This window comes from Amphibalanus amphitrite, unplaced genomic scaffold, assembly GCF_019059575.1.
Source record: "Amphibalanus amphitrite isolate SeventyFive unplaced genomic scaffold, NRLGWU_Aamphi_draft 000476F_arrow, whole genome shotgun sequence".
Classification (NCBI taxonomy): Eukaryota; Metazoa; Arthropoda; class Thecostraca; order Balanomorpha; family Balanidae; genus Amphibalanus; species Amphibalanus amphitrite.
The window spans coordinates 262103-276074 of record NW_024881970.1 but is presented as its reverse complement, the minus strand read 5'-3'; the positions used below and the strand labels follow the sequence as shown (position 1 = coordinate 276074).

Genomic DNA, 13972 nt, shown 5'->3' with positions numbered 1-13972 from the left:
TATATGTTCCGACAGCAAACATTAATCGTCTATTTTTTTTTTAATCGAGAAAGAAAACGGATTGAGTGATGAAAATCGCCGCTTATATCGGATTTGCACGTGGCAGTCGTGCATTTCGTTGTACTACCCACACCAAGCGGCACGGGTGACGTTTGAAAAACGCTTAAACATTTTAAAATAGTATTACAGGGCTCATTCACAGCATACGACGCTGGAAGAACAGTCTGGTCACGCCATACCAGATGATAGTTGTGCTTGGGTAACAATACATCTGAAAGCACGAAGCAACGATCACTATCTTACAAGAACAGGGCATAAAAATCACGTCGATAGTCAACACAAGATGAATCACACCAGTGTTGCATGCACGATGCATCAAAATTGTTTGTCTCTCGATGACAAGAGTCTGAACATCATCTGGTTAATGGTCATCAGTATCACAGCATAGGGCGTCACACTTGGCTGCTAGCGTCGTGGCATTATTTAGATGCAGCCTTGTGTATTATATCCACTGTTGTCTCTTGACATGGCCGTAGATCCAGGTCGTTGTACCCCAGGCAAAACTTGCTGGCCGGTGGCTTGAAGTAACTGAGTCCGCGCCCGATCTTTATTATCCACCCGTTGTTTATTCTGAAAAATGAAAGATGAAGCATTGTTGATTTGGCGTGCGTTCAGCATCCGGAAAATGAGGGAAAATTATGCGGGATCACCGGCAATAATTTGGTATTGCAGGGACCATCGATGCAATTAGTCACATTTTTATATTGTTTTTGCTTCACGAATGGCTCTTTTACTCGTTGTCATGTCCGTTGTACACGGTGTCAGCCTAAAACATCGAATAATCCCGGTGATCCCGGAAAATTATCCCTGATTATCCGGATGCCGACCGCACGGTTGATAAGCGTGTGGCACAGCTCGATTGGCACTGGACAGGTTATTTACTTAATGCGTTCAAGCAATGATGTCGCTAACGTATCGGGACATCTGACGGCCATTTCATAGTGAGTCCCTTATTGTTACCGAGACAGCATGTCTACACACAACAGTCGCAACATTCGCGGACGTTCGATCGATTTACAACAACCACGTGGATTGTTCATAAAACACACGGTTAAGATGGTCTTGGGTGCATGGCACGGTATAGCGTGAGGTGTAGCCACACTGACCTGATCTCCCGATCGTGCAGCGTCTCCGAGAAGGTGATGGCCAGCTTGACGCCGCGCTCAGAGAGGGACGCTCCGATCTTGTTCAGCCGCTCCCTCTGCACGTCGGCATCACCCGGGTCCGAGCCAGTCAGCAGGGTGATCTGACGCAGTCTCGGACACTTGCGCACGCACAGCTCACACAGCCGGAGAAAGTTGTAACACTGCGGACAGACGGAGGACAATCAGACGGCGGATAATTACTAATTAGTACCTTCTTGTTAGACAGGGGAGAGTGGGGTAATTTGGCCGGTGGTGTAAATTGGCCGCCCCCACCTGTACGATGTCTAATAAAAGTGAGTGAAATAATTCTGGTCTCTATTCATTTGTCATGGGTAGAAATAACTCTAGGACAAATGCCAAAACTTTGCCCCTCGTAGTTTTATTCAAAATTAATAAAACGTTATTTTCATTAGAAAATGGTAACTTTTACTTCTGTTTACGAAGTTGTATAACATGTAGTATTTGAGCTAAAAACGAATTCAGACATTATAGCGCCATTCTTGGGGGTGTTCAGCGGTTCCAAGAGCAATTTCATCTAATTCCGTATAGTCGTGATGACTTTATAGGCACAAATTTTCAGAATGGCAATATGGGGTAATTTGGCCGGGACTAGCGGGGCAACTTGGCCGGTGCGCTCATGGTCACTATGCTCGGACGGCCAATTTTTTATGGTCAATTGTACCATAAATGATATGATTCATGACCAACTTTGACTACTTTGATGCCTTACTTCCAATTGGTCAACTGTAAGAGCATGTGACGTCATCAAAGGTTACCAAACGTTTTTTGCTAATAAATCCTTACATAAAAATGGTACAGCCGCACAAATGGTCTCATTCTGTTCAGCTCGGCAAGGCGCATCGAATGATATGCATGATGACCTTGAAATCACGTGACCTTGAGGTCAAGCGACCTGAGGTAACGTGACCTGAGGTCAACCTTTGACCTTGACTTCTCGAGGTCATCATATATATGTTTCGATGCGGACTGACGAGAGGATTACGATGGTACTCGAAGTTTTGGCCTAGCTTGATTACTTCAAAAGTTATTCGTAAAAAAACTGTCTTCGCATCTAGAGCCGCTAATTTGGCTATTTTGACCCTTGTGACCCCTGAGTCAACCTCCAAAATGCGGCGAATGTGTCATAGGACACACGTCATTGCTGAATCTGAAGCTGACTCGCAATATAACAAAAAATCCCGACCGCAAACTAACACCGGCCAAATAGCCCCACACCCCCGGCCAAATAACCCTGCTAGTGGGGCAATTTGGCCGCCTTGCAGACCTTTGTAATACGTCACAATTTCAATATAAGTAATTACTCTATCATTTCAAGTTCACTGTCCAGTAAAGTAAAATGAATGCGACACCTGCCAGCGTTGAGAAAATGCAGAAAAGTGTCGTCAATTTTAAGTTACATGGTTTTCTAAAAAAAAAAGCGGCCAAATTACCCCACTCTCCCCCACTTAGTGAATTCACGCGCATAACTCCATCACGGCTGCGCACTTCCGAGATGTGACTTTTTACTGGCGTGCCTCTCCCACCCCTCCTACCGCGCACCTGGTGCACGGCGCGGATGTAGGGGTCCTCAACTTCGACCACGGTAACAGCGCTGTCCAGGAACCTGCCGAACACACTCTCGTAGCTGTGACCCGTCGAGTCCTCATCGATGTGTAACTGCTCGTGGTACTTGCCAAGTCGCTTCTCTGCCTCGATTTGAGTCTTAAGTTTCTCGGCACGGTCCATGTATTCTGTGGCCTTGGTGCGGAACGCTGAGCGCCGTGGACCCTCTGGTAGGCCCTGTGGGCAATCAGCAGACATTGTGCTTGTTCATTGAGACTGAGGAGTATGTTACTAACAAGGATGTCAACCAGCCTGGGTGACAGAGGCTGGGGACTCATAGTGCTGGCTGAAGCACCCACAACACCACTGGTGAAGAAAGAATGAAGAAAGTAAAACCCTCAGCAGGGCATGACTTAAGTGACTTGACAAGTGTTCAAAGTCAGAGAAAATGCTGTAGGCAGTAAATAAGAACTTACCATTGACTAAGAAAATGTAGAAAAAGTTTTATGGATTGGTTCACAGATAAATGGGTAGATGGGTGGGTTTGTATTCCACAAAGTATTTGTCCAAAAACAATATGTTGTGCTTATAGGTACCAAATTATCCATGATGATAAGACAATAATTTGATGATGATGATGATGCACAGTACACACATCTGAACAAATTACCTACTTAATAACCAGCTCTGAACAACCTAGGTAGGCCCTTCGGCCTGCAGTATGATGACAAGCCCTTAGATAACCTGTCAGCTGACCTTTATAACTTCCATCAGAAGGTGGAGGCCTTCTTGATAACATGTCATTGACTCTGTCCAGCGGCGTTTTGTATCCAACTCTACTGCTCGCTTAAGTACAGAGACAGCCGCGGCCTCCAATCCATCCATGACTGAACCTGCCAAAACAGGTCAATGTGCCAATCTGAGGCCTGAGCAATCACAATCACCATAACCAGGATTCAGACAATAGTTACAACATACTGGCGAAAAATACTCCTGCATGATCAAATAAATGCCACCAGTTGCCTACCTACCTGACAGAATGGAAACAAAAACAAATCTGAGACAAATTGAACACACATAACACACGTGGATCTGAAGCAAACAGCTTAATCTGTCTAAAACTAATCAGAAAATAAATGACATATTACTTGTGTTTACCTGGATCAGCTAAAATAGACTGTTAGCTGTTAATTAACTGCATTTGCCCAAAAAGCAACAAGAAAACCCTATCCCAATCCCAATCCCGTCAAGTTCTGTATCCCGGTTTATATTTCTATATCGGTTTATATTTGATATACCCCTGGTTTATATAGCCTTGCCGCCCACTCATCAACGTCCCGGCGGTAGTGTTCAAAAACGTATTCTGAAAAAAAGGTTTGTGCGATCGGAGCGTCGATTGCTGAAGGTAATTGGCTTAAACCATTCACGAACTGCGGCTGTTGCAGGTTGCCTGGCAACATCAGATGGTTTTTAGAAAGTGCCTTTCTGCTGAACAGTAAGACGAGTCATGTGCGAGATACCGTGGCTGCCATAAGCCTACTAAAATACACACATTTCTTTCCAAGTCGAGGAGAGATAACAATTAGTACGCGTCCTATTCCAACAACAACAACAACGAGATAACAATTAGCGGTATTTCATTGGTAAGATGCCATTACATAGGTATTTTGAATGTGATTGTGATACGGATGTTTTTTATGGCTTTTGTAGCTTATTATGCAAATGTAATACACCTCAACCTGTAGGTTGAAGTAGGGGCAGTAGGTACATAGGTGTAATGTTAAAATTATGCCGTTTGGGAGGGGTAATTGCCTTATTTGCCCTCCCCTGGGTCGGCCACTGGCTCCAGTACTTAGTGGCATCATCAACCTAGTAGGTAGGTAGGTATAGTTAAAGTTTATATTTGAGAGCTAGTGAAAAGCCAGGGTTGGGCCCCAATTCGCATGACATAGGTACATTTAAGGGACGACGGTGAAAACAGGGCGCCTGGGGCGGTTTGATCAAGACTCGTGAAATTCACGTGACGTTTAGTATGTAGAAGGCCCCAAGAAGGCCCACGGAGGGGGAGAAGTTCCAAATGTCACGTGACTAATATGCCCTCCGGCGCCCTGTTTTCACCGGCCTCCCATTGAAGATGTCAGCTCCCGCACTACTGTAATGCCAGGTAGCTTCAAGCCATGAAACAGGGCTCTAGAAGATTGAGTTTTGGTGAGGCAGATGTTGCAAAAGCCGGCACATGCTATGGTGCGGATAAGTGCCGTCCAATTCATAATTTTTGGAGGTCCTGAAGGTTCTCTTTACCATAGAAAAGTTTAGCCTAGCAAATTCAACATGGATGACATCTTTCCTATCTATCCTCAGAGTCAGAACCATCCCAGTGTGCTCCCAGTTCCCACCATCATCCCCATTTTTACCATGTTTTTTTTCAGGCGCGTAACCACGAGTCTGAAGCTACTGGGGACCACATGGAAGGCCGCGAAGACCAAATATTATATTTCAGGTGTGGGGATGAGATACGTGGGAAGGGTGGAAAATTATTAAGAATAAAATATATCTTTAAAAAGATCTTAAACCTCGCACTGGCAGCGCATTTTTCATAACGCGGCTTGGCAGGCAGGTCAATGGTCAAATTTCAGGGAAAAGCTATAATCTTCCAAATTACTTAGCCAGTACCTATTTGCGAATTTATGAAAGATAGCCACATGAAACTCTCACGACCGTGTCTTTCAACGAATTAGCAACAAAATGATGTAAAGTTGATTGCATTTCAGTCATTACTGGCGTGACGTATTCCCCGGGAACACGAAAAGTCACGCCCGCTGCCGGCGGGGATGGTCGCCGGCAGAAGTTCATTCTAGGTCATTGGCCTTGGTTGACCTTGTAAAGGTCAAGGAACAGTTGTGAAGGCATTTAGGGGAAACTGAACCACAGATTCGGGTTCAGGACCTCAAGAAACCCCACTAAACACAGCTCATATCACGGAGGTCAGCGTGTGAACATGCGAGGTCATTACATTGGTTGATCTTAGAAAGGTCAACATACAATGTGAAGATTCATTTCCAGTCAAATTCTGACAAATCACACGGAATAGTTTCGTTCTTGTCGATGAGATCACGTCCAGTTACGGTATGTAGGTACGATTTTGTCAAAAACGGTCAGAGGTGATACCTATTATGACGTCATAGCTCGGTGACCTGACATGACCCGGAACTGCTTTTTACCAAATTTGAGAAAAGATGTCCCAGAGCTGTAGAAAATTTCAGCACGACCCGACTGATAGTTCGGCGCGCATCGCAAAAAAAAACTTGGGGGGGGGGGGTGTCGCATCGACCCCTCCCCTGCCAGGGCGAGGGTTAAAATGTGTGGCGGCGAGACGCGTTCAAAGCCAAAAAGTCCTTAGCCACCTCAGTGGGCTGCACCTGCACGCGGTCACGGTGCATATGCAGTATATAGCCGCTCCGTCCAGACGCCTTTGGCTCATTGTAGACCGCATCCATGTTTTCAGCCTACGCAAGGCACTGAAGCTTCGCTCTGCGGCAGTGTTCGCCACGGGCCGCAAAATCCCAGTCCAGCCCAGCCCAGGCCCATGGGCTCGCAGCCCGGCCCAGCCCGAACCCATTCATGGTAAAAGTGGCAGAGCCCAGCCCGGCCCAGCCCGTCAAAAACGAATGGATAAAAATTGTGGACACCACACAGGTATTATGTCATCCGAAGTTAGCAAAGAAACAATCTTTTGCGAGCAGCATGCCCAATGCACATTGCATACGTGCTTTATTAACTCGTTTTTGAGTCTCGCACAGTAATAGGCTAGTTACGGTTTTTGTCTTAGTCGCGAGCCCCTGAGCCCACTTTACAGTTATTGGCCCAGCCCATCCACCTTCATATTTGCCCATCGGTCCTTCATATTTGTGGACCCAGCCCAGCCCATGGCCCATTGGGCTGGCCCAGCCCGTGGCGAACACTGCTCTGCGGTAGCCGATGCTGCTGACAACACCGTTAGCTGCCTCAGCAGCTACTCGACTTGTGGGAGGAGAGATCAGGCGTCATGACTCAGGCTTTGGAAGGCCTCCTTGGTGTGCTTGAGGCACGTGACCTGTCTTCCCGACAGGAACACGCGCAGCTGACTGGACAAGTTGTCCACCTCGAGTTCCTCGGGCCACCATTCTAACGAACTGCGAACTTTGTCCAGGCTTGCTCGGTCTGTTGGGCCAATGAGTAGCTGTTCCAGCTTTTTGGCTATTTAAGCAAATTGAGGAGGCCGTCGGTGTTACTGGGGACGGTCCCCAGTAACCCAAAAGTTAATGGGGACCGGTCCCCAGTGTCCCCAGTGGTGGTTACGCGCCTGGTTTTTTCTGTCTAGGTTGTCATGGCTGGTTTACCAGAGGGGTGTTCACGGGCACCGCACACTGCTGCGTGCGGTGTGTGCGGTGCGTCCAGCAGGCGTGGGGGTAGGGGATGGGTAGGCGGCTCTGACGTCACGGCTGCGTGCGGTGGACGGTCCGCTGTGGCCAGTCCCGACCGGCCACAGCGATCGCTGTGTGCGGTGACGGAAGGCTGACGTAGGGACGAAGTGGGCGGAGCTCCGAGGCTGTGTGCGGTCCGACCGCACACAGGGTCCGTGAACAGCCCTCAGGAAACCAGTGGGGGTTCAGCTCTGAGGGCTGTTCACGGGCCCTGTGTGCGGTCGGACCGCACACAGCCTCCAAGCTCCGCCCACTGCGTCCCTACGTCAGCCTTCCGTCACCGCACACAGCGATCGCTGCGGCCGGTCGGGACTGGCCACAGCGGACCGTCCACCGCACGCAGCCGTGACGTCAGAGCCGCCTACCCATCCCCTACCCCCACGCCTGCTGGACGCTCCGCACACACCGCACGCAGCAGTGTGCGGTGCCCGTGAACACCCCTCTGGTAGGAACATAACTTGAACTCCAGTCTGGGATGGCCCTTTCTTAAAAATTTCTGGGCAGCATTTTTTCTTAGGTATACCCATTCTGACAGAATGGTCTTAGCTTTGGCAAGTGCATAACCAACACTACAAACTCAGTGGCTATTTTTTTCCATTGTTTTCACCCCGCCTCTCCAGTACCTTGGTCCACACTTAATCTACATCCCTGAAATTGATGTCATCTTTGTCAAATTACTGTTTGGAATAGCTCAGAACAAGTATAGTATCGCCACTTTGTTCACATCAGACTTGGGCCTTTATAAAACTATAAGGCTGTTATCATGGTAGCTCCCTCTATGCTATTCCTGGATTGTGAATGACATGACATATTCTGCAGCTGATGTTTGTTTATGGCACAAGACATGTTGTTGTTACATATATGCTTTGCACACAATGCAAAGACAGCTGCATTTGAAAGTTTCTTTTTCTTTTTCTTTGTAAATGTCATTCAATGATCTCTAAAAGCTTATTTCATTTCATGTTTGTGTATGTGTGTAATAGATGTTTCCTAATTAACCATGCTAAGGTCTTCTCAGCTTTTCAGTTTTGTTATGAGAATGAGCTTTTATTTTTAGCTATTTCACTTATGTATGGATGTTAAAATGTTTGATAGTGTTAGTTAGCTCAGCCTGTTTTTATTCCAGACTTGCAAGCTCACCCACGCTGTCATTATGCTTCAAGTGCATGTGGAAGTTCTAAAAGAGCCCCGTGGCTTTATAAAGATACTGCAGTTTGTAAGTGGCTTTTGATGTGACTTGTGCTGCTAGATTTAGCTTTACATTACTTCCAGTGAGCTGTGTGATTTCCTGCACAAGGCTCTGTTTTTTGCTATTAACTGGAATAGTTATAAACGAAAAAGTTGTTATGTTTGAGATGCCTGATTGCAGTCAACTTACATGCTCCACAGACCTTGCAATGCACTATGCATGAGTCATATTAAGCATGTAAATTGTTTTATAACCACCTTTCACAGTTGGCATGCAGCGAGTGACCTGCAGCTGGCATGTACGGTGACCTGCACCCTGCTAGTATCATGCAATACAAGGCACCAACCATTGACCATGAATCACTTTGACAGCTTTTGGCGATCCTGGCATTTTCCACCACAGTGAGCTTCAGCACCTACTTCACGTTCCACGCCACGGTCCCGAACTGCCAGGGCGGACTGAACGATGTTGTCAGAAATACCGTCGAGTATCCGTTCGCGTGAGTTGCATCAAAATCGGCGGGCATTTCTTGGTCAGGTGGTTTTAGTTCATCTGATAGCTTGACCTGAGATGTTGTGTATTCTTCTCTGTTCAAGAGCATCGATAATATATGTTGTGAAATTTGATGCATACTGATTTTTGCGTATGTACGGTTTTTCTAACATTCCCAACTTCTTTGCCATTACGAGAAATTTATTATCAGAACTTTGTACATCTTTCACCATGACTGTCAACCATCAAATTAACCGTCATTTGAACTGCAGACTATACCACTCTGTGTTACTGAGCCCCCGTTCGGCCCCCCGTCGGCAGGCTGGACGCGGTGCTCATCCGTCAGACACTCTGCTCCAGCCCGCCGCAGACGGCCAGCTTCCACTTCCCCACCGACGTGTCGCCCCAGGCCAAGTTTTTCGTGGCGCTCGGAGTCATCTGCATGTTGTACGCGGTGCTGGCGCTGGTCGGATACGTCCTGCTGCACGACATGTACATCGGCAGACGCCTGATCCCCTCTGCGGTGAGCTATAAGACCGTGGGTGATATGGCAGTACAGGGGGCTGTGGGCTTTAGTTCTGTTTTGCATATCCTAAGGTTGCCTCTATCTGCTGTATCCTGCTTTTGACCGATGATGTCTGATCTGTAGCATCGATTAAAATCTGGTGGTCATGTGTAATGGGCAGTTTCGGTTGTAAATGCCTTAACGTCTATAACTTTTAGCTAATGGTTGTATCGTTGTAATGTAATATATCGTTTCTATGAGTTCATTTTCTCTTTGTGTTTACGATAACACCCAGTAAATCTACCCCTGTGACGGTGATTCGCTGTCTCCTACCTTTATCCACCGTCGCTGTCAGGACTTTGTGCTGCACGCGGCTCTGGCGTTCCTCTGGCTGGTGGCGGCGGCGGCGTGGGCGGCCGGCATGTCGACGCTGGCCGACGGCTCCGACCCGGAGCCGGCGCTCTCGCGTCTCTGCGACCAGCTGATCGGCGTCCAGTGCTCGGTGAACGGAGATGACCACCGTGGGTCGTTCGGGAAACTGAACGCCTCGCTGGTGAGTTGTTGGGAGGGGGAGCGGCCGGCTGGAGAGGACGGGCTTGAGAGTCGGGAGGGCATAGTCATATTTCGGTAGGGACGCATGCTGGCTTTTTGGTGGTGCTTTGCGTGGACTACAGGCCAGACCGTCGCACCTAATTTGAGCTATGGAGTGTCGAAGCTTATTTTACCTAGTGGATTCCATTCAGGCCGCCGTGATTGACGTGCAAGTTTTCGGGACAATGTTGGCTATCTAGGACTCGCGGACCACTATCGCTGTAACCTTTAACAGTGTAACGTGTCTATCTCGCTTGGTGTCGCAACACAAGTGCAGATATTTGTGCGATAACCGATGAATCGTGTGTCGACCGAAGCCGAGTCAGCCCAGTGAGTGTTTGCGTTTGACCCCGCCTATTTGCTCTCCGTTCCTTATCGGTGACTTGTTGCTTGCCGGCTATCGTCTCCATTGTTCGCTAGGGAGGCCATTCACTCGACAGTCGGCACTCATGACTGGCAGTGAACTTTCAGCTGTTACTACCCTGCTAAAGTTTAACGCTTCTCTGTCCTTTCCGACAGTGTTTCGGCTTCCTGAATATGTTCGTGTGGGCGGCCAACCTGTGGTTCATCTTCAAGGAGACGATGTGGTACCGGGCGCGGCCGGAAAACGCTACCACCGCGGCCCCCGCGCCCTCCGCCAATGCCTAGTGGGGCTCCGGACGGGCTCAGAGAGGCTATGCTGGCCGGTAGGTGGCGCCACGCGCCCGCCCGTAGATCGCCAGTACCTGCGTAGGTAGCGCTGCATGTCTGGCGCGGCGGCGGTCGGCCGCTGGCTGGCTCTGGTGACCAGCCGGCAGAGATCGCCCCAGCCGCCGCGCCGCGCCAGGTAGCTAGTCCTCTGCTCGTGCCAACTGCCAAGCGATGGTCCGTGGTGTCTGCAAATATTGTACTCATCATCAAAATATCGGCCATGTTTTCTGGCCACGAGAATTCATGCGTAGTTTTTTTTTTTGTCATGTGAAAATGTTCTGTAATCTTATGTGTTCTTCCAGAAGTGCTCTTCCAATCAATACTGCCAAATGCGAGAAAAATAATCATATATTAGACTGGGTTCAACATTGATCAATGTCCGAAGCACAAAGAGGGTCTTAAGAGCAATGTCTGACCATTAACCCGCGCCCGGCTGGGGGTCCTGGATTTCCACGCCCTGCTGGGGGGGGGGGGTGTTTGAACACCCCCCCCTTCTAACTCGGCTCCTGGGCCACGTAGCGATACGCGGAAGGCGGCGTTCGAAAGAGCGTAAAAAATAATGACGAAATCACTTCGGTCAATTTTTTGGTCAGGTCAAAGGTCAGGTCACCAGAGGTCATTGAAGGCAAAATTTCGCCGATTTCCAGGTCGAATGTCGACAATTTCCAAGAAGCCAACACATAACTCGGGAACCAATAGAGCTACAGCGCCGCGGAAAAGCGCATTCGATAGCTCTATTAACGCCCTTTCTGAGTAATTCTCTCAGATTTGACCTAACGTCAACGGTTTTGCCTGCAGGGGGCAAAAACTGCAAAAATAGCCGATTTTTTTCGGAAACAGTTTTTCTGCAATAACTTTTGACCCAAGCCATGTACGAGCTTACTTTTACCGGTATCGTGTTCCTCTCGTCAAGACGCATCGAATGAACTATAACTTGACCTTGAAAGGTCAACTTGAAAATTTGACCTCAGGTCAAGGTCATGACCTGACCGGAAAGGGTCATGTTGCATATCAGTCGATCCGTATCGTCGAGCTGAACACAGCTAAGGCGTTTTCATCGCTCTAGCATGCGTGTATCAAAAGTTATTTGCGAAAAACTGTTAGATACCATTCGTGACCTAAGATGACCTCAGGGCATAAACAGGGGTCACAGACACCATTTTCATGTTCAGTGTGTCTAAACCACTTGTAATTCAGTGTTTGGGAGTGTTCATAATGTCTTTCGTCCAAAGGAGGCGCATTTCAATTTTCTCCCATTGACTTATAATGGGGAGGTCGCAAAATTGACCTGACCTTAGGTCATCGATATCAAAATTCTGAGATATACATTTTGTACATGCTATTGCTCTTAGCAATCGCTGAAAGTTTCAAAGCGATCGGTCACTCGGTGTAGCTATGACAGACATTGAAACTTTTTATGAGGTGAGGTCACTTCAAGTGACCTGGTGACCTGACCTTGAATGACCTTGGTCTGAAATTTTCACAACATGTGTAGAATTGATGTATGATAAGGTGTACCAAAAACGGCGGCGCTCCGCGCCGCCGTTTTTGAGATATTCGCGAAAAACCACAAGGGGGGGTGTTCAAACACCCCCCCCAGCAGGGCGCGGGTTAAATGGCATGCCATTCAGCTCTTCATACGAATAATCGCGTACACTTTTCATCCGAGATACACCGCCTGATTATCTTTGGGGATGGAGTGGGACCTGGAATGGGCAATTCCATTGCGCTGCCAAACATTTATTTGCCTTTGAATTTATATCAAACCGTTTTCGTACATCTTAAGACCAGTTAGCTGTTCCGGCCTTGTGGGGCATTGCCGATGCGAAGGCATCGCGCGAGTCAGTTGCTGAGGTTTCTTGTCGCAGCTCCCGGTTTGGCCATACGCCTTGCGTAGTGTGCAGAGGCCGGGTACTGGATAAACCGTGGGCCCGAGTGGCCCAGTGAGCGTGGACTGGGCCCAAAATAACATTAGGCGCGCCATGAAGCACACAGTAACAGTCGGTGAGGTACACCTCATAATCTGCAGCCGACTGGACGAGTGATCGGTGTATCATGTAACCACTCAGCTTCGCCCCGATTTGTCGTGATTGTTTATAATTGTTTAGTTATATTCGGTGTGAAGGTGATCGGTCGCGTCGGTCGCGAAAGTGATGCGGTCGTGATCGGTGCAATCTGTCCTATTAGTGGCAGCTGCGTCCGCTGCCCGACAGTGTGTTTGCGTGTGTGTCTGTCTGTATACTCTGCGTGCGGATAATGCGTGCCGTCTTAATACTGGTATTGTTCCGTCCTTTGTGCTTACTTTGGGTGGACATCGGCACTTCGAAATGGCGGCGTCGTGGCTTGGCACATTCCATGAGGTGGATATTCACGGCCCAATCACTTAATGCTAGAGATGATTCATTCCGGTAAATGCTCGAAAAGATTATGGCTTTCTGTATTGAAAACATGCTTTACTTTTATCACCCAGCTGTTCGCCATTGTTTATCGAAGACATCGCTTTTCAGGTTTATGATTGAACAGTTCACCAACTCACGGCTATTCTTTTTGGGCGTTTGTGTCATTTTTGAGTCGGCGACTCCATTCCATTTTGCATCACTGGTCCTTCCTTTCCATCTCCAGCTGTTTCTCCGTCTCGCGTCTTCGTCCGGTTTCCATACATTCCTCTCAGTTTGCCGCATCATGGCCGTATTTTCTGACTTGTGTCTGCTGTACCATATAGCCTGGCGTATGCGGCACAGTAAGTGACCTTTGGTCTGTAGCATGGTCTTGTGGCGTGGCCACACCATGCAGTGCCGGTCCCGAAGGACCTCCACCGAAGTCTTTGTCGATGCTAAACCGACGTCACGGGCCTCTGCCTTCCTTCCAGAGGTGCTGTCATTAACGTGTGTGTCATCCCCGTTCGCTTATCGGAAGGCACCCGTGCTATGAAGCTGTTCCAGGGTTCAAATGCTGGTCTTGCCTGGGCGATAGTTAGCCGTGTGCCTTAGATGGACCAATCAGACAAATACATATATCACATGTGCACGAGTGTGTCATTATTGGGATCGGGAGTTCCGCTTTGTATTAGTAAACAAGTAGTTTATCATAAACGCTAGGCGGATTTCAGAGCACCTCCATTGGTACTCAGGAAGAGTGGCTGATTAAAGTTCAATGGCTACTACACATGTTTTAAGCGTTGCTAGATATCTGCTTGCTGCTTTCGGCGACGTTTACTGTTTCCAGGTAGTATCGGTGACTCCTTGCATTGTGCTTTTCTCCCAAATCGATCGTC

At 48.2% G+C, this 13972-nt stretch overlaps 2 protein-coding genes across 5 annotated transcripts; one reads left to right on the top strand and one right to left on the bottom strand.

Annotated features, from left to right (window-relative positions):
* Positions 1-166: 166 nt before the first annotated feature.
* Positions 167-4118, bottom strand: LOC122392246 (MIT domain-containing protein 1-like). Of its 3 annotated transcripts, XM_043386910.1 has the most exons (6): positions 4067-4083; positions 3927-3935; positions 3525-3661; positions 2766-3005; positions 1167-1366; positions 167-630 (listed from the first exon to the last, which is right to left on the bottom strand). In XM_043386910.1, the coding sequence occupies exons 3-6, from the start codon at positions 3651-3653 to the stop codon at positions 480-482; spliced, it is 720 nt and encodes a 239-aa protein (XP_043242845.1). In that variant the 5' UTR covers positions 3654-3661; positions 3927-3935; positions 4067-4083; the 3' UTR covers positions 167-479. The 3 variants fall into 3 exon arrangements, with proteins under 3 accessions (XP_043242845.1, XP_043242846.1, XP_043242844.1); XM_043386911.1 differs by lacking the exon at positions 3927-3935 and having other exon boundaries at positions 4067-4118; XM_043386909.1 differs by lacking the exons at positions 3927-3935; positions 4067-4083 and adding an exon at positions 3800-3880.
* A 152-nt stretch (positions 4119-4270) lies between these two features.
* On the top strand, positions 4271-13723 carry LOC122392247 (synaptophysin-like protein 2). Of its 2 annotated transcripts, none has more exons than XM_043386912.1 (6): positions 4271-4411; positions 8358-8447; positions 8792-8919; positions 9234-9435; positions 9773-9970; positions 10528-13723. In XM_043386912.1, exons 2-6 carry the CDS (start codon positions 8385-8387, stop codon positions 10654-10656), a joined length of 720 nt encoding a protein of 239 aa, XP_043242847.1. In that variant the 5' UTR covers positions 4271-4411; positions 8358-8384; the 3' UTR covers positions 10657-13723. The 2 variants fall into 2 exon arrangements, with proteins under 2 accessions (XP_043242847.1, XP_043242848.1); XM_043386913.1 differs by lacking the exon at positions 4271-4411 and adding an exon at positions 4701-4720.
* Positions 13724-13972: the final 249 nt, after the last annotated feature.

Coding starts and splice junctions, on each gene's coding strand:
- LOC122392246 (XM_043386911.1), bottom strand. CDS start 3,653: ATGGATGGATTGGAGGCCGCGGCTGTCTCTGTACTTAAGCGAGCAGTA. Junction 1,367..2,765: donor ACATCCGCGCCGTGCACCAG/GTGCGCGGTAGG, acceptor GTCTGTCCGCAG/TGTTACAACTTTCTCCGGCT. Junction 631..1,166: donor CTGCACGATCGGGAGATCAG/GTCAGTGTGGCT, acceptor TTCATTTTTCAG/AATAAACAACGGGTGGATAA.
- LOC122392247 (XM_043386912.1), top strand. CDS start 8,385: ATGCTTCAAGTGCATGTGGAAGTTCTAAAAGAGCCCCGTGGCTTTATA. Junction 8,448..8,791: donor TTATAAAGATACTGCAGTTT/GTAAGTGGCTTT, acceptor TCACTTTGACAG/CTTTTGGCGATCCTGGCATT. Junction 9,436..9,772: donor GACGCCTGATCCCCTCTGCG/GTGAGCTATAAG, acceptor CGTCGCTGTCAG/GACTTTGTGCTGCACGCGGC.